This window comes from Gallinula chloropus (genome assembly GCF_964237585.1).
Source record: "Gallinula chloropus genome assembly, chromosome: 1".
Classification (NCBI taxonomy): Eukaryota; Metazoa; Chordata; class Aves; order Gruiformes; family Rallidae; genus Gallinula; species Gallinula chloropus.
The window spans coordinates 22459457-22482946 of NC_140085.1; the positions used below are offsets into that span (position 1 = coordinate 22459457).

Below are 23490 nucleotides of genomic sequence, written 5' to 3' on the forward strand. Positions count from 1 at the left end.
GTGCGGAACTTCCTGTGCTCCAACTTGAAGAAGTGTGTCCCTCCAGGCACTGATACTCTTACATACTTACATGATGTATTTTTCCTTCCATCTCAGAAAATGACGGAGTCGTCCTGAATTTCAAGTTTCAGCAAAGGAAATGCTGCTTCAAGCAGATACGTGGCATCGAATGTTTAATTTTCCATAAAGTTTAAAAGTGTGACCTAAAACCAATAAAACCCACAGATTCATAATGCACAACGCCAGTTCTAGTTAAAGCATACATCAGCACCTCAAAGGGGGGTTGGTTTTTACCTCCCAGCAGCTTTCAGTAGCCCAAAACACCTGCTAACACAGGGATACAATTCTCCGGGTGCCTGGGGATGGCGGCAGCAAGCCGTGCCACGATGGAAGCCAGGCTTCAAACCACCACCCAGGGCAGCAGCACGGGCATTCCCGCCTTTTCCTGGCAAGGTGAGGAAGCTGCAAACACCTGGATGGCAGCTTGCTGTCACTGCATCCTCCAGCCAGGTACAGACAGCATTTCTAAGCTGCAGGAGGGAACTGCATGTGATGTAAACATCACTTTTCTGCAACAGAAACCAGTCAGTTACGTCGCTAAGCCCAGCATAAAGCTCATTTCTTATTTCTGACAGGTATTTCTCATTCCAAATCAGCCCAGGATTATTTCATTTCATCAGAAATACCAGCTAGGAGCTGTCCCTGCACACTTCCAGAACACGTTCTACTGGCGTTCACTTTCCAAGAAGCCTCAGTCTACAGTACTCCTCTTCCCATCCCCTCCCAGCTCCAGGAAAGGTCAGCTAAATCCCTCCAGAACAAGCTTTCTTGAGGAATACTACAAGCTCAACTTCTAGGGGAGAGGTCTAATAAGAAACAATATGCTGGGCGTTATCCACATTGGGCTTAACAAGACACGTCCAACTCCTCTTTGAAAATCTCATGGAGTAGGGGGGAGTATGACAGCCTTGGTCAATTTTACTGTGCAGCCCAAGCCTCAGCCTTCTTTATTTTTGTGGTCACAGCAAGTAGTAGTGGGAGGGAAGAATATGAATCTGCAGGCTTTCATAAGCCTACTGCTGCTCACAAGGCAACTTCTCCCCTCTCTCACAACCACCTGCTTAACAGAGCATTTCTTCCACTGCTGTCCTGACATCAGATCTCACACACACCATCACTCACACGGAACAGCATCTTCACTACAGGTTCTTCTCTGCCAATCAAAGGACTTGTCTGCACCTAGAAGAGGAATCCTCTTTTCAGTATTTGGGGGAGGGAGGGGGGGAGGAATTAATTTACCTTACAAATACTAACTCCTTGGGAAATGTCTTCTTTCACTTACTGAACCTCCAGAATGGTTGGTGGAAAGGTGATACCCAAGTCACTTTTCTTACCTTTGATGAAGGTTTTTTGAGGGAGTTCCATGGTCCATTCATTCAGAAAAGCCAGGTGAATACTTCATCTAGATGGTACAATTTCTTTTTAGTCAAGAACACAGTATGATCTTGTCTCAACCAAAGAGACCGTTTCTCAAGACAGTGTAGACCCACAGTCTGCTTTTTCTTAGACTGCTTAAATGGCCAGAAGTTTCCTCTACTGATGCCATATGCCCCTAGAAAACCTCTCCATTCTACCAGGACCCATCCGTGGAAAATACTTGGCATCTGCTTCCCCATTCTCACTGTTCAGATACTTTTTCTTGAAGATCAAAGATCCTTTGCCTCAAGACAACAAGCATGCCTGGATTTTTTTAGCACTATTTTTGATTTTACTGTTGTGTCCAAATCAGTATGCAGATATTTACATTGACTATTGTAGTTTAACACATGGAAGTAGACAGAATCATGGCAGCTTTTTCTGCAGCAAGTGCCCAGCTGTGTCTGTTGTCATCCATGAATCCAGTCTGAATTTTACTTCCAAATTGACATGTGGAAGTGCCCCATGATTTGGTGCCATGTGGTACCAAGAACAGATAATTAATTCCTTTTACAAGACTTAATTTGTGCATCCATTCAAGTAGGGAACTGACCCAATTACGTAAAATGTAGTAATTCAGACTGCTACTTCATGGCCTAAGAAAAACCTTCAGGATATAACTTCTCCAAACATTTGAGACAGTCAATGCTAGCAAACCCATTGTGGTTCTACAAAATCAACACCCTTGCAGAACAGCAGGTGAGCTGCAGAGCAGGAAAGAAGCAAAAGCAAACTCTGATACTTTTAAGATACAGGTAATGAGTATACTGGTGAGAAGCAGTTAATGGTAATATAGGCTAAAAGTCACATTTTCATGAAATAGCTCTGGTTGGAAGTATGTACCAGAGCAACAGTGTACACAAAACACAGACACATGTATCTATATATACAATTTTCTTTTATTAACAAGGTATGTCATTACTGAACAAGGCAACTGGGAAATACAAGGACTGGACATATACATGAAAATTTTACAACTTGACAAAAGTTGGCATATGACTTATATACAAACGTGATTAATAAAGGTTACAACTCTACTGTATTTGATTAAACACAGTCCTAAGCACTTACATTATGAAAATATGAAGTTGATCATACAGAGGTCAAGTTCTGGGATCTAAAAATAATAACAATTAAAAAACTTTAAAACCTTCTATGTCCATCCATTTTACAGAATGTCACTACAGCTTCTCCTACCACCACATACATGAAAGATTATCAAAAATATATTGATGGGTCTATCGCTAATCATGAATGTTTATATTTACATTAAGTTAGCAAATTCTTCACCAAATACTTTATATACAAAACTCAATTCGCCCCTTGTGAAAGAATCATCAAAAAGTTAAAAACCATAGAAATGCCAGTTAGAAATAATGCATTCCAAAAATCCAACTTGTTTACAACAACTGAGAAGAACTGAAAATAACTTATGAAAAGTATGTCGCTTTAGTACAGGTACTCTCACAACACATTAGTTCCATTACAGAGTAGGAGGAGTTGTGTCCTGTGTGTTATTTGAGTGGTATCTTCTCTGCCAATAATGCTGCAAGAAAAAAAGAAAAATAAATTATTCTTAGGCAGCTTGTTGTGAGTCTTCGAAGAAGGCAGAATTAACTCAAGAGACCAATATTCCTTCCCCCTTTTCATTGCAGGAAGTCCTGTCCCCATTTGTACTGTCCCAAATATTCAGAATTCTTATTTCTTAACTCCTGAGTGGCCAAAAGAGGAATTAAAACCAAAAAGCCCAACATCCTCTGTAGCTCAGCGCAATTCAGAACGTGCACGTCCTTTTGCCAGCAGAGTTTTTGAGTGGGATCTTGGCTGATTTTTGTATTTGACTATAATGCTTTTGCAGCACACTTTGAACACCCCTAACAAAATTAGTCTTCTCTGCCAAACCCCTGCAACCTGCCTCTCAATTGAAAAAGAGCTTGGACAGGAACCAGAGGTTCGCTCTGGATGTACTTCTACACAGACAAGAGCACCTAAGGAATTCTGCAATACAAAACATGGATGCTGAATGATTCCACACATAGTAAGGACCAGGCAGTTGCTGAAACACAGGCCCCTCCTGGAATTGTGTTCAGCTCAGGCCCATCTGAGTACCAGGAATGAGTCTGAGAACATTAAGCACAGTTTACAGTGCTTCCACTATGGGAGGGAATAGCAGACTGACGAGTCATTAAGGTCTCAGCTCGCTTCAAGTGACAGGTACTACAGAAACAGCGCTGTGGTTCTTCACTGAATCAAATCAGGAAAACACAATTGTTCATAATGCACAGCAATAACTTTGTCAAAGTGCTGACACCACACAGCCAGCAAAATTACATCTTCCTGTCAAATCCAAATGAAATGGATTGAATTTCCCTTTTTGTCTCAAGAGACGCTGAGTGCATCTTCTGTAACTGTTGTACCTCTGTACAGAATCCCTACCTTCCAATTCCACCAGTCTCCCATGCACCATTGTCATGCCTATGTGCTATTCTTGCTTAAACTCCGTAATAACCAACTACTGGTTTGTTGGTTTTTTTTTTAAAGATGAGGAAGGACTAAACAGAGAACCATGCTTAATCTATGCAGCCACACTCCTAGTCTTGACATCTTGTCCCCTTGTTTCAGGCAGCTCTCCATTCTCTGGCTTTCCACTTAAGTAAATACTCCTGAACTTCTCTTTGAGGTTATCTTCCTTATTCTTCTCACATCAAGCTCCCAGGGGAAGGGGTATAACATCTTTGGCTTTCTCTTCTCTTCTCTTCAGCCTGTTCTTAAGTAACTTTGTCTAAAACACACAAACCAGTTGTCTTCTCTATGTTGATGATTTCAGAGATCAAATTCTTTCTCCAGTTCACTGCTTCTCTCTACACATTTTCACACCCGTTCACGCACAACTATCTAGCAATGCCTCCAAATTCGAGTACTTCTCACCACAGCTTTTCTTGACAAACTTTGGCAACCAGAGCATCCTGCTTAAGTTACAGACCAATGACAAACACATCTTCAACTCTTTCTTGTCCCTACATCTTTCCATGCAATAACTACATCGGTGCTTTGCAGGTTTTATGAGATGTCTCTCTAAACCCTGTTCCACTTAGCCCATTTCCAGGCCTAAGACTCCAACCAAGGCCCTGAGCCTTTCTGAAGTCATGTTAGATTTCCAATTCAGGTCACTGTACAGTCACACAAATGGTGCTGCCAGCACAACGTGAGATGCAGGAGCAGAATGCAACTGAAGCTACATAAGATGCTCTGCTAATATACGTATGTGAAGCCACAGTTTATCCATCTCCCTTTTGCTAACACCTCAATCTGGTCTGATAATCTTTGGTCTGGTTCTATTTTTGCAGCTACTTACACTTCCTATCCCATACTTCATAAAGTCTCCAGAGTCAGAATTTTGTATTGTTTGTTTGTACAGTACCTGGAACTGAAATATTTACAGCAATCATTTAAGAGTCCTTTGCATTGCAGCAATATAAAAGTCATCAGACAAAAATCTATACAGGAATTTACTCATTAACAGGATAACTTTAAGGTGTCTCAGATCTTACCAGTTTAATTTGTGCTCTGTCGCTGGACTTTTGGTCCAACGCTCTGAGTTTCTTCTTCTGGATTTGGGCGTTTCCCTGCACTAATGCCAGTACCAAGGGCCGTTCTTCCTGATAATTTAAAACCAGTATTTAAATTAAGACTCTAATGCACCTTTACATATTCAGGAAAAGCGTTTTGATTTTTTGTTGTTGTTCTTTAAATTACCTGCTTGCAAAAAGTGTGATTGCTGATTGTCTCCATGAGCATAGTGTAAGATACTACTTGCTTGACAGTAACCTGTTCAGATACAGTAGATATTTATTATAATAAATAAAATTTAGAACTGCAAGCAAGTGTACAATTACATTCTTTATGACAACAAAAAGGAGCCAATTGATTTATCTTCCATCATCAAGAAAAATCCTGCCATGCCAAAAACTGTCCTGAATGCAGAAGATTTCTTATGGCAGAAAAAACAAAGCCTCATGGGAGTCTACAGCAGTTAAATGTGTATGAAATTACATACGCACTGTGAACAATACCAAGTGCGTATACATTTATGCAGTGTATTTGCAAGAAGCAGAACGTTTATATATCCAAACACTTTAATTCTAAGTTGTTACAAATTTTAACACTTATTCTGCCAAGTCTCCCCATCCTTTTTATTATTCTGTTAGAGCAATACTAGTGAATCCTTAACATAACGAAGTTGTGGGGAGGGAAATAAAAGGCAAGTAACTTAAGGATGCAAACTATTTTCTGGTTCTTGTAAACTACACACTGGCAACCTTGATACTGAGCACCCTGCATAAATAGTGAAAGTTAGCAAAAGCAGTTGCAAGGTTTCTTATTCTGAACAGTCGTGGTCTTCCGGTTACATTCTGGATGCTTAAACAAAACACAGATTACAGTCTGTCATGATCAGTAAACACACAACCTCTGGCAAGACTGCAAAGAAAGAAACAGTTGTGCTAAGTCTGACTGCAACTTTGGTCCGTCACAAACCACAGCTTAAGTTCCTGTACAGTTACAGTAAGTAACAAAAATTTGCCCCCATGCTATGAGAATATCCACACAAACTATGGAAATTGATTAGATATGGGAAGAGTGGTGGTGACATGAGCAAAAAGGTAATGTGCAAATTTTGCTATGGAATACACCAAGTGAAGTTCTTTCTTTCAGTATCTTTCATTTCAAGTGACCTAGGAAAACATTTATTAATTTTTGCTTAGTCACCCTGGTGATCCCTCCCACTCAAAACATACAAGTACAGTCCTAGATGAGCATTTTAGAGATAAAAGTGACAAGACAAGCAGGATTGCTCTACAAAATAATTTTTATGTTTCAAGAACAGAAACAAGGCCAGTTCAAGTTGAAGGCAGCAGCTGTCACCAAAAATCTAACCACGTTATTTTGATGTTTTGTCTGTTTTTCCATAGTTGCAAGGATTTGGAGATCCACTACAGACAGGCACTGCCATAATACCTTGCTGCTGAATTCCACTTGCTCCGGTATGAGAGTCTCCCAGGGCACATGGCTGAACAACTGTATGACCATCACCAGATCCCAGCTGAGCTCCTGGAGAGGCAGGAAAGAGACTTAAACATAACAGAAGATACCACTCCAGTTCCGGAATTTAAAATGTTGGGTTTTTTTTTTTCCCCACCTGTTTCAATAGGCAGACTTCAGCTGTGGCTTTTTTTTCCCCTCCCACACCCCTGCAGAATAGGTTTAGAGCTCTAATGCTGTGTCTTTCTAAATTCACACAAATACCTATAAAATGCATGCATTTCTGATGTGAGAAGTGTAAGAAGTCCATATATACATTTAGGTATATATGGATACATTTTAAGAGGAAAAGAGTGCATATAGTGTCACATTTTTAAACTAAGCCCTTCCTGTCTTCTAAAGTTCTGATCTTAAAAGCTCAAGCACACAGCTTTAAGGAGTCCAGACTTCAATTATTCAAGAGGAACTGTACTGGCTGACAACAAGGTCCATCTTCCTCTGTATTCTGTTTCTAACCTTAACAAAAGCCTAAGGGGAACACAAAACCTGTAAATTTCCAGTTCTACTACATCCTTTTCAGTCAGAAGTCCAAGGTGTACACAGTATTCAAGATGTTGATGCATCACAGATTTATACAATGTTAATACTGTTCTTTTAATTTTTATTTCTTAGTAATTAGTTAATATGAATCTTTGTGTGTTACAATAAGATTTTTAATAGTCTAGAGTATTTGTCATCAAAATTGTATGACAAATTCTGTCTTAAGTACTTTCAGACACTGTTCACCACATTGTTGTTGATGTTACAATAGAATTAAATTCCAGGAAGAAATCTAATGCAAGCATTGGAAAACTACTAATTAACAGTTCTGACTTGAAAATTCACAATCACTCCTTGTTACAAGTATCAGGATGCTTGTAGGCTTCCAGAAGAAAACCACAATCAAACTGTTCAACAAAATTCTCACATGATCAAGATTTCAAAAACCTAAGGATGTCTATCAACACAAACCTTCCACACCATATTTAGAGAATACATTTGAAAACATTTGTGATGCACAGAAAACTGTCTTGTGGAAACAGTTCTTTGTTAGAATACGTAATGCCAAGGGCACCACAGATGTTTATGTGGCTCAGTTCTAATAATTCTATGTACTGAACAAGTTTGACTGACCTCCTGTACTACTACAAGCAGAAATGCTTTCTCCTGGTGAATAGCCCATTAGGCCACCATTTCCGTTTCCGTTTGGATTAGAAGGCACTGTTGCGAGAAGACCTAAGCAACAGAAGAAAACATGTAAGCATGAAGACAGACAGAAAATTAACAAATAAAGTGTTGCATGCTTTTTTACCTCATGACAGCAAATTCCCAACCCTCACCCTGAGTGGTTTACCTTCATAACAGTAAAACACCTCTTCATCTTTTCTCCTTTTGGAGAAAATTACTTGCCAAGTCATTTTAGTTCACAGTTAATTGACAGGTGTTTTCTACATAATATTCTGTGGGACTTTCCCAATATTCTTATTACATGTATTTATTCTCTATGGTGTGATGAAGCTCAATGCATCCTGATTCAATATCTGATATCTGAACATACTGACTGCTTGCACCTTCCTGAGCAATACAATGCATGTGGTTTACCTCTCAGAGCAAAGGGGACAGTCCTTCCAAACTAGGAAGGATGTTACCAGAGGTTGCGGTGGTCTCTATTTGAGCAACAATATTTGCAATTGCAAATACAGCATTGTTGAAGTTATGAAGCCCATTCATTTTCTAACATCTGGTATTAAAATCTATCTGTACAAGAGTACTAGAATGCACAGAAGACCCAGTTAAATCAGAAACCTCCTAAAAACCCACAGAAAATAATTTCCAGGCAAGATTTGGAAAGAATCACTCCACTCAAACTCTTTATACCCTTTCATTGTTGCATCTAGTACTTTCACTTATTTGAATACACAACCCTGGTCACCACACTGAGCTCACCTGTCCCTACCACTGCTGTGTGACAAAATCATGAATTGCTAGAAAGGGAGAGAAGTTTTCAGACAAAGTAAGCCGACAGCCTATAACCATACCCAGTCCTCTGTATCGTGAAAGCTGCTGGTAGATTTGTTTCATCCTCTCAATATTAAGACGGCTTGCTTCTGCATGATTTACCATGGGTTTGGGATAATTAACTCCTATAATACATTTTGCAGCCTTCTGGACGCTCTCTGGGGCATTCCAAGGATCATAGATGTATTTTGCAGGGAAACCTCTAAGTACTGGCAAGTAACGTCTTGAAAAAAAAAACAGTTAAAGTGTCATATTAAGTATACAGCCACTAACAGTTTGTGCAACATCCATGAATCGCTGCAGTTTCCAGATTGAGAGTTACCTGATATAATCCCCATTTGGGTCAGTTCTTCTGCCAAAACCCACAGGACAGTAACAATGAAAAAACTGCTGAAAGAAGGAACTGCAGGACAGCCACATCCAGCTCCCAGCATTCACACTCCAATCTGCGTCAAGCAAGAGCTCTTCAAAGACCTTAAGAAACCAGACAAGTTAGTCTGAACATAGCACACCTTCAAGACACAAACTTTTTCAGGAGTTGGTCTGAGTTTCTACCTTCAGCAGAAGAAACTCTTCCACACAGCAACACTTTCTTACCTGGCAACATTCAGAGAATGCTCAGTACGCGACTGCAAGGACTTACCTAAGTGCCAAACTCAAGAACAAAAGCATGATAGCCTGTTTGGTTTTTATCCTGTAAAAAAAACCTTGTAGACATCTCAGAAAGCTACAACCAAAAATTTACACATTCTTGCATAAACACATCCTTAAAAAATAAAACCCCAAAGGATGGCTGGAGCCCGACTGGTTCCAAGTGGCATTTGTTGATTTCAGAAGAGCTGCTTCATCACATTACAACTGAGTGAGCATTGCAAAGTTCCAGAAAACAGGACACATCAAAAGCAAAATTCAAATTGTCAGTCTGAAACCCTCAATTTGTGCAGCACCTTTCACTATGCGAGGAATCCTAAGAGTAGAATTCAAGAGCACAAACACTCAGAAGCTGTATTCTTGAAGGCAAATAGTTTTATCTACTAAGTCACAGTTATGTGAAAATGATGATGTACACTTAAATTCCTGGAGGTATATGAAGGACCAAGCAGACTGAAGAACAGTGGGACAGACAACAAATTCTGTTCTGAAGACAAAAAAGAGAGTCCTCTCTGGTAATTTCTACCCCTACACTAAAGATAACCCATGAGGAAGTAGAAGATTTGCACTCTGGAGCTCAATAGTTGTGAAACATTCAAGTTTCCAACATTGATTATTTTTTAATTATTAACAGAGACAATAACTTGTATAGAAAGAAGTTTCAATGCTCAGTCAGATCACTAGCAATGCAGGCTAACAAGCAAAGGCTAAGGCTTCTCTTTTTTTTGTAAAAGATACTGGAGTGTTTTTCTTAAAAGGAGTGCCCTGAGTAGTTTTCAGAACAGATATTAATTTAATACGTATTTTTTCAAGTTCTGATTTTCCTTTTAAATTTATATCATATCCAAATTTTCCAAAGAAACCATCATCTTTCTTCATGCTAAGGCACTAAAACTTAACATCTTACTGATGCCACCCAACTTGTATTCATTCTACAGTATACACTGAATAAGTGCTAGAAAATCTCTGTCTAAATATCTGCAACTACTGGGAAAATTTAAGAAAATAAGATTTCTCTTCAAACACTTTTAAAAAACATTTTAAATAGAAAGTGATAAAAAAATTAACACAACCTTTAGACGAACATTAAGTGTTACAACACAACTGTTCCACTAGATGCTGCCATGCAATAACACTTTGGAAATCACAGCACTACCAAAGGCCGGATTAACTTTTACTGGCTACAGACGTAGGAATTAAACATCCTTCCACTGCCCACGTCTGGGCCCTCCATAGATCTGTATTGTTACCAAGGAAGAACAAGTTGGTGTTTACCTGTAACATACAGCTTTGTTGTTTGGCTGGTTACCCACGTATGTGCACATTCAATGTCTTTATCTATGAACCGCAAAAGGCAAATTCCTAAAGCAGCTTATGTTGTTGCATAACCAAGACATTTTTTTAAATGAATGGTGTTTGCTTACAACTGATTTGTTAAGAAAGGTGAAATTTCTTAAGATTATACACATGAATTGACAATCTTGATAGCAAGAAAGTTCATTTTTAGATTTCAAAAAATAAAACCCTATTTTTAATTTATTATCATTGCACAATAATAAACGTGCCACCCTTCTAAAAAGGTACAACTGATTCAAAGGCTAAGATGAAATTATTCCATTCCTTTTCTTCAGAAGACTAACGTTTGTGGTTTGAACTTCTGCATCTCTTGGGTACTTGCACAGAAATTAGTTGCACTGAAACTTCAGCCAAATCACGTTGCCCATACTCACACTTCTAACACTGGGCAAAGGGGCATTCTTAGCTTTTAGTTCTCTCCCTCTAATTCCCGTGGAGCTTTCTCTTTTCAGGGAAGCAGACATGAGATGTGAACAAAAACTGTCCACACAGTGTGACTGGAAATAAGTTTCAATTAGAAGAGTAATCCATATTTATTTGCAAAGATTTAGGAAGAAATCTCAAATTTAGAAGAATTACAGACCTATTCTGACTGCAAGAAACACTAAAATTCCAATAAAAGGCAGCATTCAACAGGCAAAACTCCAGCACCACCGACTTATCAGACCAAATTTGATTTTGGTCACAGTTTAAAGGTTCAAATTTTAACTTAAGCCACACAGTAAGAACAATTCTAGAATGACTAAGGCACTTTAAGAAATTCAAGAATAAGACAATACCTTCATTCCTTCTTCCCAGCTAATCCAGAGGTCACCTCGAGTCAAAAAGCATGCTACAGCATGCCGGGCTAAATGGTGAATCCAACCTTCTTGACGAAGCTGTGTCATAATTGCATCAATCCAAGGAAAACCTGTCCTGCCTTCTGCCCATTTGGCCAAAGCCTCAGGATTCTTATCCCATGGAATTTGAACACAGATAGGATTCCCCTCCATTTTATCAAACCGTGGATTGTTAGTCGCCGCTGTGTAGAAAAATTCACGCCATAACAGCTGGCCATAGAGGGAGAGGGGAGGGGAGCTGTTCTTTTTTACCTGAAGATCATCATTAAAGGAAAATGTTTTATTAGGAGAAAGAGTAAGGGGGGGAAAAATAATCACGGCATCTAAGAACATACAGCTGACTCATAGAAATCATACCTTTTTGTACAGATCCGTTAACTTGAAATAAAAGAGACGACAGGACAAACAGCCAAAGCGGAGGTAGGGACTAAGCCCTGTCGGGCTTGCCAAAAGAGAATTTGCATTCATTCGTGGTCTTTCAAAGTTTGCTACCCAAGCCTTAAAAAAATCCAAAACAAAAACCACACAGCAATATCAGACTTCAGACTAGGGAGCAACTTGTAAACAAAAGGGGAGAAATCACGCGCTGTCTATAACTGAATCCAGACATATGGGACAGACAATCACGTTACCTACGATATCTAGGGGTTCCTCTTGAATCACCAGAAGATAATTCATCTCAATGCAGAAGGCATGAGCTGTCTTCCAGAACTACCTATCCCTTTCTTTTAAATACAGAGGAAACCTAGACAACTAGCAATATGTTAGCTTTTAGAGGAATTCCCCTTCAGTTATAAAAAGTATGTTTCAAGTAAAATTACCTTCACAGAATAATTATTTTTTAGCAGAAAACAGTGTAACAGACGTTCTCTAAAATTGAAATTAGAAGACAACCAGCTATCATCTTTCAGAAGAAATGACAATTTGATTTATATCATATCAAGTCCTTAAGTTCCACTTTGTGATTTTGGCTTTCTTTTAAACAAGCTTCCCAATTCCTTTCACATTCCATTACGAAGAGCAGCTATGTTTCCCAGATGTGTCATACTTGCAATGATCTGAAACATACCTTTCGTTCTAAGTGTCTTTCCAATCGTGTGAGAGCTTCTGTTTCTCCCCCCGGCCATACTGCAGAAGGCAGACCATCTGTGTCAAAACCTGAAAAACAAATTCCAACAAGGAAATTCCATGTTTGTTTATACTGCATTCTGGCATATTAATACCTGACTACATTTTACTACATCTTGAGAAGAACTCTATATTGGACCCACGGCAAAGTACAAGTGCTAAAATAGCACACAACCAAGTTTTAAAACACATTCAGTATTTCTACCTCACAGCAAAATTTACATTCAGCATCTGAAACTCAGAGTAAATCAATGTGAATGGTCTTACTTCAGTTCCACTTGGGTTTTTTAATAGTCACCTTCCTATCATTTTTCGAAATATTTTCACATTCTCAGTTCTACAATATGTGGGCTACTTCAAAACCACAACTTTTTTTTTTAATATTACTATTAAGAAGTAACAATTGCTATTGTAATTTACAGAATGTCTAGAAGCCTTTTCCATCAAGTTAAAAGCATGAGTGCTGTCTTCAGAACATTCCTAGGTTTTATTGACCTTGACTTAGTAGATGAGGATTATTGTCAATTTGATAAGCCTTTACCTTAGCTATAAAAGAAAGATGAAACGAAAGTAACAACCTAGCACCTCACTCGAGATCACCAGGTGCATGAGATCACATCTGCCTATAGTTTAATGACCATATAAGTTCAAATGGACTAGACAGAGCAGCCAGAGCTTAGCAAAAAGCTGTCAAGGCCCTTTTGTTAGCAATCTGGAGATCCTATCGCATTTGCTTGCCTTTCAGTGTGTGGAATAATGGGAAAGAGAAGGGGGGGGTGGTCACAGGATAATAGCTTGATACTGTTTCTTAAAATTAAATTTACAGATACATAAGACTTTCCCCACCCCAAGAACCTCCTAAAATATTTGCCTTCTCCTAATCTTTTTTGGCATTATAAGACCAGAACGCTGTTTGGGTTTTTTAGTAATCTGTAAAGTGACAGCACAAATGAAGCACAAAGATACCAAATGCACTTAATACAAAATGAAGTATCAAAGACGATTAGTAGCTTCATGATTATGCGGTGCCATGGAAAAACAGCTATGTTGTAATACAAGAGGCCAAACAGTACTTGGTGTAGTTTGATCTGACCTCACATTTAGAAGAAAACAATGAAATTTTACAGCATTTATTATCCTTTGTATCTTTTGTGTGTCATAATTGGCATGAGTTTAACAATTAACCGTAAGTAGAGCCTCTCTCACTGTTATGGTAAGTGTTATGCTTCTATTGGTAGATTATATCTTAGTTTCACAGTGTCAAAGCAATCTTAGAACATACCCAGCTCTTCAAGTGATGGAACACCGTATTTCTCATCATGGTCATCAGAAACTGGAGTAGTACATTTTTCCATTACCTCTGGAGTTATAGTCTCCACTGGCATCTCCAGTGGTTCCATTCTACTAATTAGGGTCTGGAATCGCTTGTAAGTAAGAGGTGGCTGTCCTCCATTTAATTCTATTATTCTAGATTGGAGAGAAAAGAAGAAAAAGAGAAAGACATTTCCATCAGACAATAGTATATAACGCTTTTAAATATAAACACACATATATACACACAGAAATATCTTACCTGCCTATAGCATGTTATATAAAAATCACAGATATATATGGCAATCCAGACAGTCTGAACTTTAATTTTACTATCCTCTCCCCCTCCCCAGGAGACATAAATTTTATAACAAAGTCACTCCTGGGTGGATGGAAGTGCTTCAAGAGCAAGTAAGTAACAAAGATGGAGAAAGACAAAAGAAAAATACCGATCACAAAAGCAGATGGGAGATCATAGCTACATAAAGAAACATCCAAGTCCCCTACGAGACCATATTTTTTGCATTAAAAACCCCTCTTTTTTTCAAGTCTGTTCTTGAGATCAGTAGTCAATATTACAACTGTCTTCACATGGGGAAATATTAAAGTCTAGTTTATACACAGACCTGTTTTAAAAACAGTTTCCATGTTTTGCATTGTCACCTTAAATATCTCTAAAATCTCAGAAGCAGGATGACTTCAAAGAAATTATTTACAAAGTCATAGATGGAACCAGCTGTTCATTTAGGGGGGCATGGGGAGGGTAGGGGGGAGAAGTCATGGTGCTTGGGTGGGGACAGAAGAAAAGGAATTTTCAATTCAGGGTTAAAAAATAATCAGGTATTGGTTTGAAAACTAAATAATTCCCTTTCCTCCCACATGCCTAGCTGCCTCTCATTCATTGGCTTATAACAGAATAGAACAGGCATCTCCCACAATATATTACTCAATGCTAGGAGACATCAAGTCATACTTTCAAATAGTTTGTGGATTATGTTTCTATAATACTGAGCTAATGCTAATCCATTTAAACAGATCTGTGGAAAAGTATAAACAAGACAGTAAGTAAGGCAATGCAGGGATATCAAACAATCCCTAATTGCTTTCTGGATATATAAGAAACAGTTTTTGAAAGGAAAGAAAAAAAATACTTTCTGTTAACTTCTGCATAAGTAGTGAAATAAGGACAAAATCTAACAAAACAACTAACAACAGAACTTATTTGGAAGAAGTCACAGGCATGTTTAACTTCATTATAAAAGTGTCCTGGTTTTGGCTGGGATAGAGTTAATTTTCTTCCTAGCAGCTGGTATATTGCTGTGTTTTGGCTTTAGTGTGAGAACAACAGTTGATAACACACCCATGTTTTAGTTGTTGCCAAGCAGCCAAGGACTTTCAGCTTCTCACACTGGCCTGCCAACAAGAAGGTGAGGGGGTGCCCAAGAAGCTGGGAGGGAACGTGGCCAGGACAGCTGACCCAAACTGGCCAAAGAGATACTCCATACTACATGACATCATGCTCAGCATGTACCTAGGTAGTTGGCTGGGAAGTGGTGAGGCTCAGGAACTAGTTGAGAATCAGTTCCAGGTGGTGAACAATTGGAGTGTGCATGCACAGTTTGTATGTTCTTTTATCATTATTATGATTATTATTGTTCACTTCCTATTATGTCATATTAAACTGTCTTAACCTCAAACCACAATTTTACCTTTTTTTCTTCTTTATAATTCTCTCCCCTCCCAGTGGGATGGGGAAGGAGAGAGAAAGTTGTGAGCAACCAGCTGTGTGGGTTTTTTAACCTGCCTGCAGGGTTAAACTATGACAAAAAGACAGACAGTTAACATGACCATTCTTTTCAAGCGAGCCCCAAATCAAAAGTGTATTTCAGATACATGGTACCATTTTTTGGAGTTGCAAAAGTTCTGCTCAGTATGCAATAAGATTTGGATGGATAAGAGAGAAGCATAAATCCTAACTAAAGAGAGCTCCACATTGAAAGTAGCACACAATATCAAACCAAATACTACATGCAATCGATAATTTTTTGTTCTTTTTCAAATCAGAGGTAATAACTTACTTATCTAGGTCATATAACGTATGGGATATTCGAACAATGACCTCCACTCCAGCTTCACTAGCCAGCTTCTTGATCGCTGCATCTCTTTCCTTCCCAAATGGTTCAGAATCATATTCAATAGAAAGTTTTGCAATATTCCATTCCTGCAACACAAACCAAAAATCAGCCTCTTCAGCAACTCAGTTTCTTGATGGAGGGTGAGGGAAAGGAGAACAGGAAGGACAGGGACAAGATGGAACACTAGGTATTACCTATGGATAGGCCAGCAATATATTCAGACACCCAGACTCAAACCAATAAAGCCTAGTGTTTTGGAAACTAAATAGGAATCAAAGCCTTCCTCTGTCCCATTGCTGTGGGTGCAGCACACAGTAACGGGACAACTTTTGTGCAATTTCTGAAAACTCAGCTCTAACGTTGATCCACATACCAGAAGAGACACAACAAAAGGGAAAGATGACAGAGGCTATCTGCTGGACATTGATCATCATCAGCATCTTCTGCTGAAAAGCTTTTCATGTATGTCTGTCAACTTTAACAGCAGAAGTGAAATTGTTTTGGCTTTCTTTTTTGTTTTCTTCTGGGTGGTGGGGGTTTGTTTTGTGATTTGGTGTTTTTTGGGTGGTTTGGGGGGGTGGGGGGGATGGGCAGATAGTGTGCATGTTACCTATCACTCACCAGAACAATCTTCAAATTCTCAATTAAAAAAAAATTTTAAAAAATCTGTGTCCTAAAAAGATGACGCCTTCAAGTCTAATGTCCTTTACATAACAGATGCTGTTACCAAGGCCAACAGTAACAGCTGCCCTGCTTTCCAGCTGGGACACAGTTAATTGTCACAAAAAGCTGGGACAGGACACAGCCAGGACAGCTGACCCAAACCAGGCATGACATCATGCTTGGCATATAAGGGCAAGGGCTACAGGCTGAGCATCAGGTTCCAGATAGTAAACAAACTGCATTGTGTATCACCTGTTTAGTATATTCTTTTATTAGTATTGTTATTTTTTCTCTTCTTTTCCTGTCCTACTAAACTGTCCTTATGCCAGCCAATGTGTTTCCCTTTCTTCTGATTCCCCTCTCCACCCCACTGGTAGGGTGAGGAGTAAGTGGCTGCATGGGGCTAAACCATGACAGAAGCAAAGAAAGTGAAAAAGTAACACTAGCCTTCTGCAACAGCAGGAAATTGAAAAGGCAAGACAGACACAGAACAATCATAGAAAGCCATCCTGCCAAACCCAGACAGATACCTTCCTATCCCCTCAGAATCTTTATCAGTTGATTTAAATACACCAGCCACACTATTCCAGAGAACTGGATTTATACCAAAGAGACAAGGGACACTCTGTGCTGTTAACCTACAGTGCTGTTTCACTTCTGAACTCTAAGCTCCCTCCTAGACAAAGCCCAGGTACAACCCCGAGGATAAGCAATTTCAAGGAGTGCTTGCTCTTTGAAAGAAGGCTTGGCTCTTTCCATCGTTATGTCTTCAAAGACTGACCCCAGTCCTGAATCCCCAAGCAACCTCCTACACCTTCATACAACCATTATTTCACATTTCATAATGTCAACCCACTGACTGACAAGTTGCAACAGAATTTTTTTACATCTTTCTTCATTCTGGCATACTGAAAAGAAAACCATTAAAAAGTGTCTAAGAGCCAGAGCCACGTCACCAGAGAACTCTGAGACAAGCACTCTGTGATGTGAATACTCCCGCATCACATCAGCACAAGACAGGCACTTAAGAGAAGAACACAAGTAGTTTTGCACATGCTGCTGGATGCTTTTAGCAACACTGATGCATTTAAAGAATTAGAAATAGTTCCAATCCTATTGTCTTTATCAAACCAGTCCAAAAGAGTTAGAGATACAGAGCAGATCAAGGCAAATTGAAGAGAATGAGGCAAGAGGATGACGGCCTACTGTTGGTATCAGCAGCTCTGTTAGCTGGTACTGCTGAAAACATGTGACACTGAACTCAGTGTCTTCAGGGAAGCAAAACTGTTCTGAAGGTCTGGAAAGAGGAAAGCAAACACAGAATCACAGAACATTAGTAGTTTGAAGGGACCTTGAAAGATCATCTAGTCCAATCCCCTGCCAGAGCAGTGTCACCTAGACTAAATCACACAAGAACACATCCAGGCTTTTCAGTGTCTCCAGAGAAGGAGACTCCTCAACCTCTCTGGGCAGCCTGTTCCAGTGCTCCATCACCCTCACAGTGAAAAGTTCCTCCTTACATTCACATGCAACTTCCTATGCTCCAGCTTGCACCCGGTGCCCCTTGTCCTATTGCTGGCCACCACTGAGAAGAGCCTGGCTCCATTCTCCTGACTCTCACCCTTTACACATTTATAAACATGAAAAAGGTCACCCCTCAATCTCTTCTCTGAGCTAAAGAGGCCCAGCTCCCTCAGCCTGTCCTCATAAGAAACGTGTTCCACTCCATCTTGGTCAGTCATCTATATCTATGCATAGATATAGATATATCTAATCTCACACACACAAAAAATAAAATAATGGAAGAGCCTAAAGGTCCTTGAGGCCTTTTGCATGTATAAAGGCAGATCAGTGTTCTGCCGTTTGAAAGAATTGTCCCTCAGGCTACGAACAGGAGAGCCCTAACAACAAAGAGTTGTGCAACATGCATCCCCAGAAAATCCACAGATGCTGGCATCTGTGATAGAACCTTGTGTCAGACATTCCACATCTCCTACCATTATTTACTAAGTTATCCTCTCCCAGTCAAAAAATATCTACGTGTGATCTTCAGGGTCAGGATCATCGCTCACCTTTGAGACATTTAATGAGGATCATCTGAAAAGCCTGGTTCAGTGTTATATGCCCTTCACTGCACTGCAAGTGCCTTATGTACAGCTACTGCTCTGGCAAAGAGGCTCTGAGATTAATGATATGAGACAGATGCATGTTGCAGGTAGTCTTCAGTCAAAAGTTGAAGAAATCCTCAAGAGCTTCAACACTACCTTTTATTAGTTTAAGGACAGAGGACGGTCTGAAAAGCTGCTCAGTGAGCAAATATACAATGAAGATACTTTAAAATTTGAGAAACCAGAAGACAGACAAGACAGATGATTGCTGTTTGCTACCTATACGATGAGTTCTTTTCATTACCTTCTCCTCACTAGAGTTAATATTCTGAAAACGTGGCATTCCAATGCTGTTAAGCACAGAAAGATCAGCCTAGTAACAAGATCTGAAGTGGGACTTGTCATAGCAGCCATTAGAGTATTTAAGAAAACTTGTCACAGATCACTTAAATCCAGAAGGCAACCACACACACAACAGCAAGATCTTTGCCCCTATTTAAATGCAATTGAGCCAAATTTGGCAGGCAGATGTAGCAAGCTTGACTATCTGGGGGGTTGCAAGCAGCAGCTAATGCCACAGTACTCATGCAGGAAATTCTTCATTAAAAAAAAAAAACAACCCACCAAACAGTCAGTTAGCATTTCACAACTACAGCACAAGAATGAAGACAGAATTAAGAGTTTTGAATTTTCAGCTTGGTATGGCAAAAAGCTTATTAAATCACTTTTAATGGCCAAAAAACAACTGCAGCAGATATTTGGTCTAAATAAAACATTGTTTTGGCAGGTCAGGCTTTGAACCTGGATTTGTGTGCACAGAATTCTATTTCAGTATTTCAAAGGGAACCTCAAAAGGAACATCTAGTAACATACAGTATCTACACTTAAACCACTGGAAATCAGTTCAATTTCTGGAAAGAAAGAACCCAAACCCCATAAAACCTAAGAGCATCTCCATTCAGTTGGTGATACACACATTAAAGGGGAAAACACTCAACAAAAACAACCTTAAAGAGAAACTGCAAGTTCAGTTAAGTGTTTGCATGGATAATAACACGTGCAAAAAATATTCCCATATCCATGGATAGAAACAACTGCAAGGTGGCATTTACCTTAAAAAGTCTGGGGAAAACATCTGCTGGTTGTCCACGAATAACAAACAAGCGTGAATTCAGTTTCCGTAGATTGGCATCAAGGTCTTCAAGACACTGAAGCAGGAATCTGCAAGGAATTGCCAAAAAAAAAAAGAGAGAAAGCCCACATTTATTTTCTGAGGCAAAACCAATTTTACAATAGAGAAAGGTAACTAAGAGGAACAATCTAACAAAAGAAAATCAGACACGTTTTTGGTGTGCAACACATGCATGTTCACATCCTAATTACTCTTGGCTTACAGTAGTTCAACACCACACAATATACTCAACAGGACATAATTCAGAAATGCAAAGTGCACTATCACTTTAGCTTTCACCTCAACACTACTCAAACTCCAGAATGAACTAAAACATACTCAAGTCTTCACTAAAACTAGAAGTATCTTGCCACTCTATAGAAAAAGGCACACCACAGGGAATAAAAAAAAACCAACCACAATGAACCAACAAACAAACAATCAGCTGTTGGACTATTGCTAATACTAAACTTAATCCAAGTACTTCTTACAACACAGCAGCCCGGACTGTTACTAAAAACAGCATACCGGAGAACTCCATGGTCATAAATATCCCTTTGGCCTTCATTTGTAAAAATAGCCCTCTGTATAACAGCTTCATGCATCTTGGCTGTAACTTCACCTGAATTATTTAGTGAATAAATCAGTAAATGGGGGGGGGGGGGGGGGAGGGGCGGGAGGGGAGGTGACATGGTGGAGAGGCAAGGGAGGAATGGGGTGGTGCAAATCTGCAAGTCTTCAAACAAAACAGGTAGGATGTTGAGACAGGTTCTAATGTGCCAAGATTTATTAGTGGGCACAGTAAGTAAAAATAACTTCAATTGTGATTTGTTTAGGGGAAGAAAAAAATATTTTAAAAAGGAGATGAAAAATTAAAACTCTCCCTTGAAGCTATCCACAGAGAGATGCTGGAGGACCTCGGATACATGCCCTTCCCCAGTTTAACAAATGGCTCCTCCACAATATTTTTCCTTGAAGCAACAACATGGTTTTCATTAGGAGCTGCTCAAACCGTGTCTGCTGTTCTTACAATGCTGTTGGCACTCACCAAAGTGCATGTTGATCAGGGCAGCTGCTGAGTCAGAGCCTGGCGGTCATTAACCTCTGTGCTCTCACATTATTGGATTCCCCTGCCATAAACCAGAAGCTACACCCAAAGGGAGAGGGGGGCGGGGGAGATTTCCACACTGCAGGCCATTATTCTCAAGAGAGCTTGCTGTAACGACATTATGTGCAGGTGCAAGGCCACAGGAGCAGGCACCCAAAACCAATGCAGGGAAAGCAGTGCCAGGGAGCTCTGGAGACACTCTGCACCTGCAGCCTGGGTGACAGGGTGCAGAGCTACCAGGGAAGGGTAGGCCGCACCATTGCAGGGTCCAGAGTATTGCAAAGACAAAGGCAACAAGCAGCCAGGAGTTCCTAAAACACCTAGGTTTCTAAAAAGTAACCCTAAAAAGATAACCAGTTACAATGAAAATGCTGCACCTTCTAGAAGGTATATAGCACACGTGACTGTTGTAAACCTACCGACATTTTTTAGGTGTTCTAGAGATTTCGCAATATATAAGCGAGGCCTACCAAGCACACGTTGCCTCCAACTTCATATGGAGGAAAAGCTGTAAAAATTAATATATATAAGGTTGGCAGGAAAACTCCTGTAGCTGCTATTAAATGCCAAAACTGCGTGGCTCACTTGACCTGAAGGTGTAACAGAAAGCAAGCAAGAGGAAGCCAGTGTACAAAAATACTTCTTCTTGGCTGGCAACTATGCTTGCTTCTATGGTACTGCCTGAACAAACCAAAAATGTCTGATTCTCTCACTTTTCATTTTGCTAAAAACTCCTGAGTAGTGAGATCACAAAGGATATGCTGTATCTAAAAATCATTTTCTGTATACTCATTTAGTTAGAAACCATACAGGAGTCATTTTAAGAATCAGACGAGAATCACATCTGCTTCTGTCAAAGAAAACCTGGGCCCCACATTCCCAGCCCAAAGCCACTTTGAGACAAACTCTGAAAAGTACAGCTTCATTTGAGATTTTTTTTTTAATTTTGGAGTGACAGAGCTTATCACTCATGTTATCCAACTGAATCTTACTTTCAAAGAGCGTGTGCCTTCACTTATACTTCACAAATCCTCCTGGAAACAACTGCAATACTGTCCCGGATGCCTTTGGAAAAGTTGGGGGTTTTGGTGTGTTCTTTCTGTTTCAACTTCCTCTCACAGAACATAAGGAAAGGGTATGAAGACAAATTGGCAACATAAAATGCTGGTTTTTCTTTCCTATTTGCATCTCAATTCTCTAATTTCTCAATCTCTTTTCTTCCTACCTGAACAAAACACACAACTTCTAGTCTGAACTTGGCACATAACCCTACTCAAGAAGATTACATGCACACAGTCTCCAATTCACATTCAAGGTCCCTAAACTTGCCCTTAATGCTGTTTAATCTCTATTTTGTTTGTTCCCCAAATACCTTCTATTATCTCTCTTAACTATCTCTCACTACACTTCTGTATTTCAATCTCCATAAAAAACATAATGGTGTAGACTCAAATTGTTACATATATGTAGGAAGGAATGAGTAGACTGGCCAGTAAAGAAACCCATTTCCCCAACCTAACCAAAAACAGAACAAATGAAAAACAACCAAACCATGTTTTGAGTTGCAGTACTGCCACTGAACGTATACTATCCCATATTAACAGACCAAATTAAACCCTAGTGACCCTATGATATCTGAAGTAACAGCAATGCAAAGGAATACTGCTTTTGACTTTCAGAACACAGATTGAGTTTACAAGTTTATGCTGAGAGTCAGTGTGCAGTTTATTAAGCATATTTGAATCTTTCATTTGGACCAAATGTGTTTTAACAAAATGTGCTGTGTAAACAAAATCTCTTTTGTTTTTCACCAACTATACTTATGCTATACTACATCAAAAAGCATTTTCTTGATAAAGTGTTAGTAAAATTTGTCAAAAAGAAAACCCTATACACAGATCTGCCTTGATCAATTAAAAAAAAATAACCTAAGTCATTGCTTCTAGACACAAACACTACCAAGAAACTTACAGTTGAATCAACTACTTGTCATGACCAATGGTTTCACCTTCTCTTTCTTATGAATATCTTTGGAACTTGCAGAAGCAGTACAGCATCTTTACTACAGTTAAATACATGCTAATTAATGCCTAGCTTCAGTTATATTCAGGTACACATTACTCTGAATTTAAGGAAGGAAAATTCTACCCTTCACAACCTGTGCATTCATCTAACACGTTAACATGGGCATATGTGAACAGGCCTATGTAAATGGAAAGGTTTTAATTGTACCAACACCCTGGGAAAACTTCTAATTCCAGAACTTTCTCTAATTTTGGCATGGCACTGTAATGCACTGCATTTATCTCATGACCTAGCATCTACAACATGCACATGCCATGAACACGCACAACCCCACACATATTAAGCACACTAATAGAAAATTCATAAAATAATAATTCTCAGCATTCAACGCACTGTTACAGCATATTATTAAGATCTGGAA

The 23490-nt window shown here is 39.4% G+C and overlaps 1 protein-coding gene across 1 annotated transcript in view; it reads right to left on the reverse strand.

Moving 5' to 3' along the window:
• Positions 1-2378: 2378 nt before the first annotated feature.
• The window catches only part of CRY1 (cryptochrome circadian regulator 1), a 38922-nt gene continuing 17810 nt past the window's right edge, over positions 2379-23490 (reverse strand). The window contains exons 2-14 of the mRNA XM_084271025.1: positions 19878-19986; positions 15938-16080; positions 13831-14015; positions 12490-12578; positions 11778-11918; positions 11361-11672; positions 8897-9048; positions 8595-8797; positions 7690-7791; positions 6493-6585; positions 5233-5304; positions 5028-5135; positions 2379-3022 (exon numbers count right to left, since the gene is read on the reverse strand). Coding sequence (XP_084127151.1) covers positions 5032-5135; positions 5233-5304; positions 6493-6585; positions 7690-7791; positions 8595-8797; positions 8897-9048; positions 11361-11672; positions 11778-11918; positions 12490-12578; positions 13831-14015; positions 15938-16080; positions 19878-19986 — 1705 coding nt within the window. The 3' untranslated portion in view covers positions 2379-3022; positions 5028-5031. The remainder of the gene's footprint in view (positions 3023-5027; positions 5136-5232; positions 5305-6492; positions 6586-7689; positions 7792-8594; positions 8798-8896; positions 9049-11360; positions 11673-11777; positions 11919-12489; positions 12579-13830; positions 14016-15937; positions 16081-19877; positions 19987-23490) is intronic.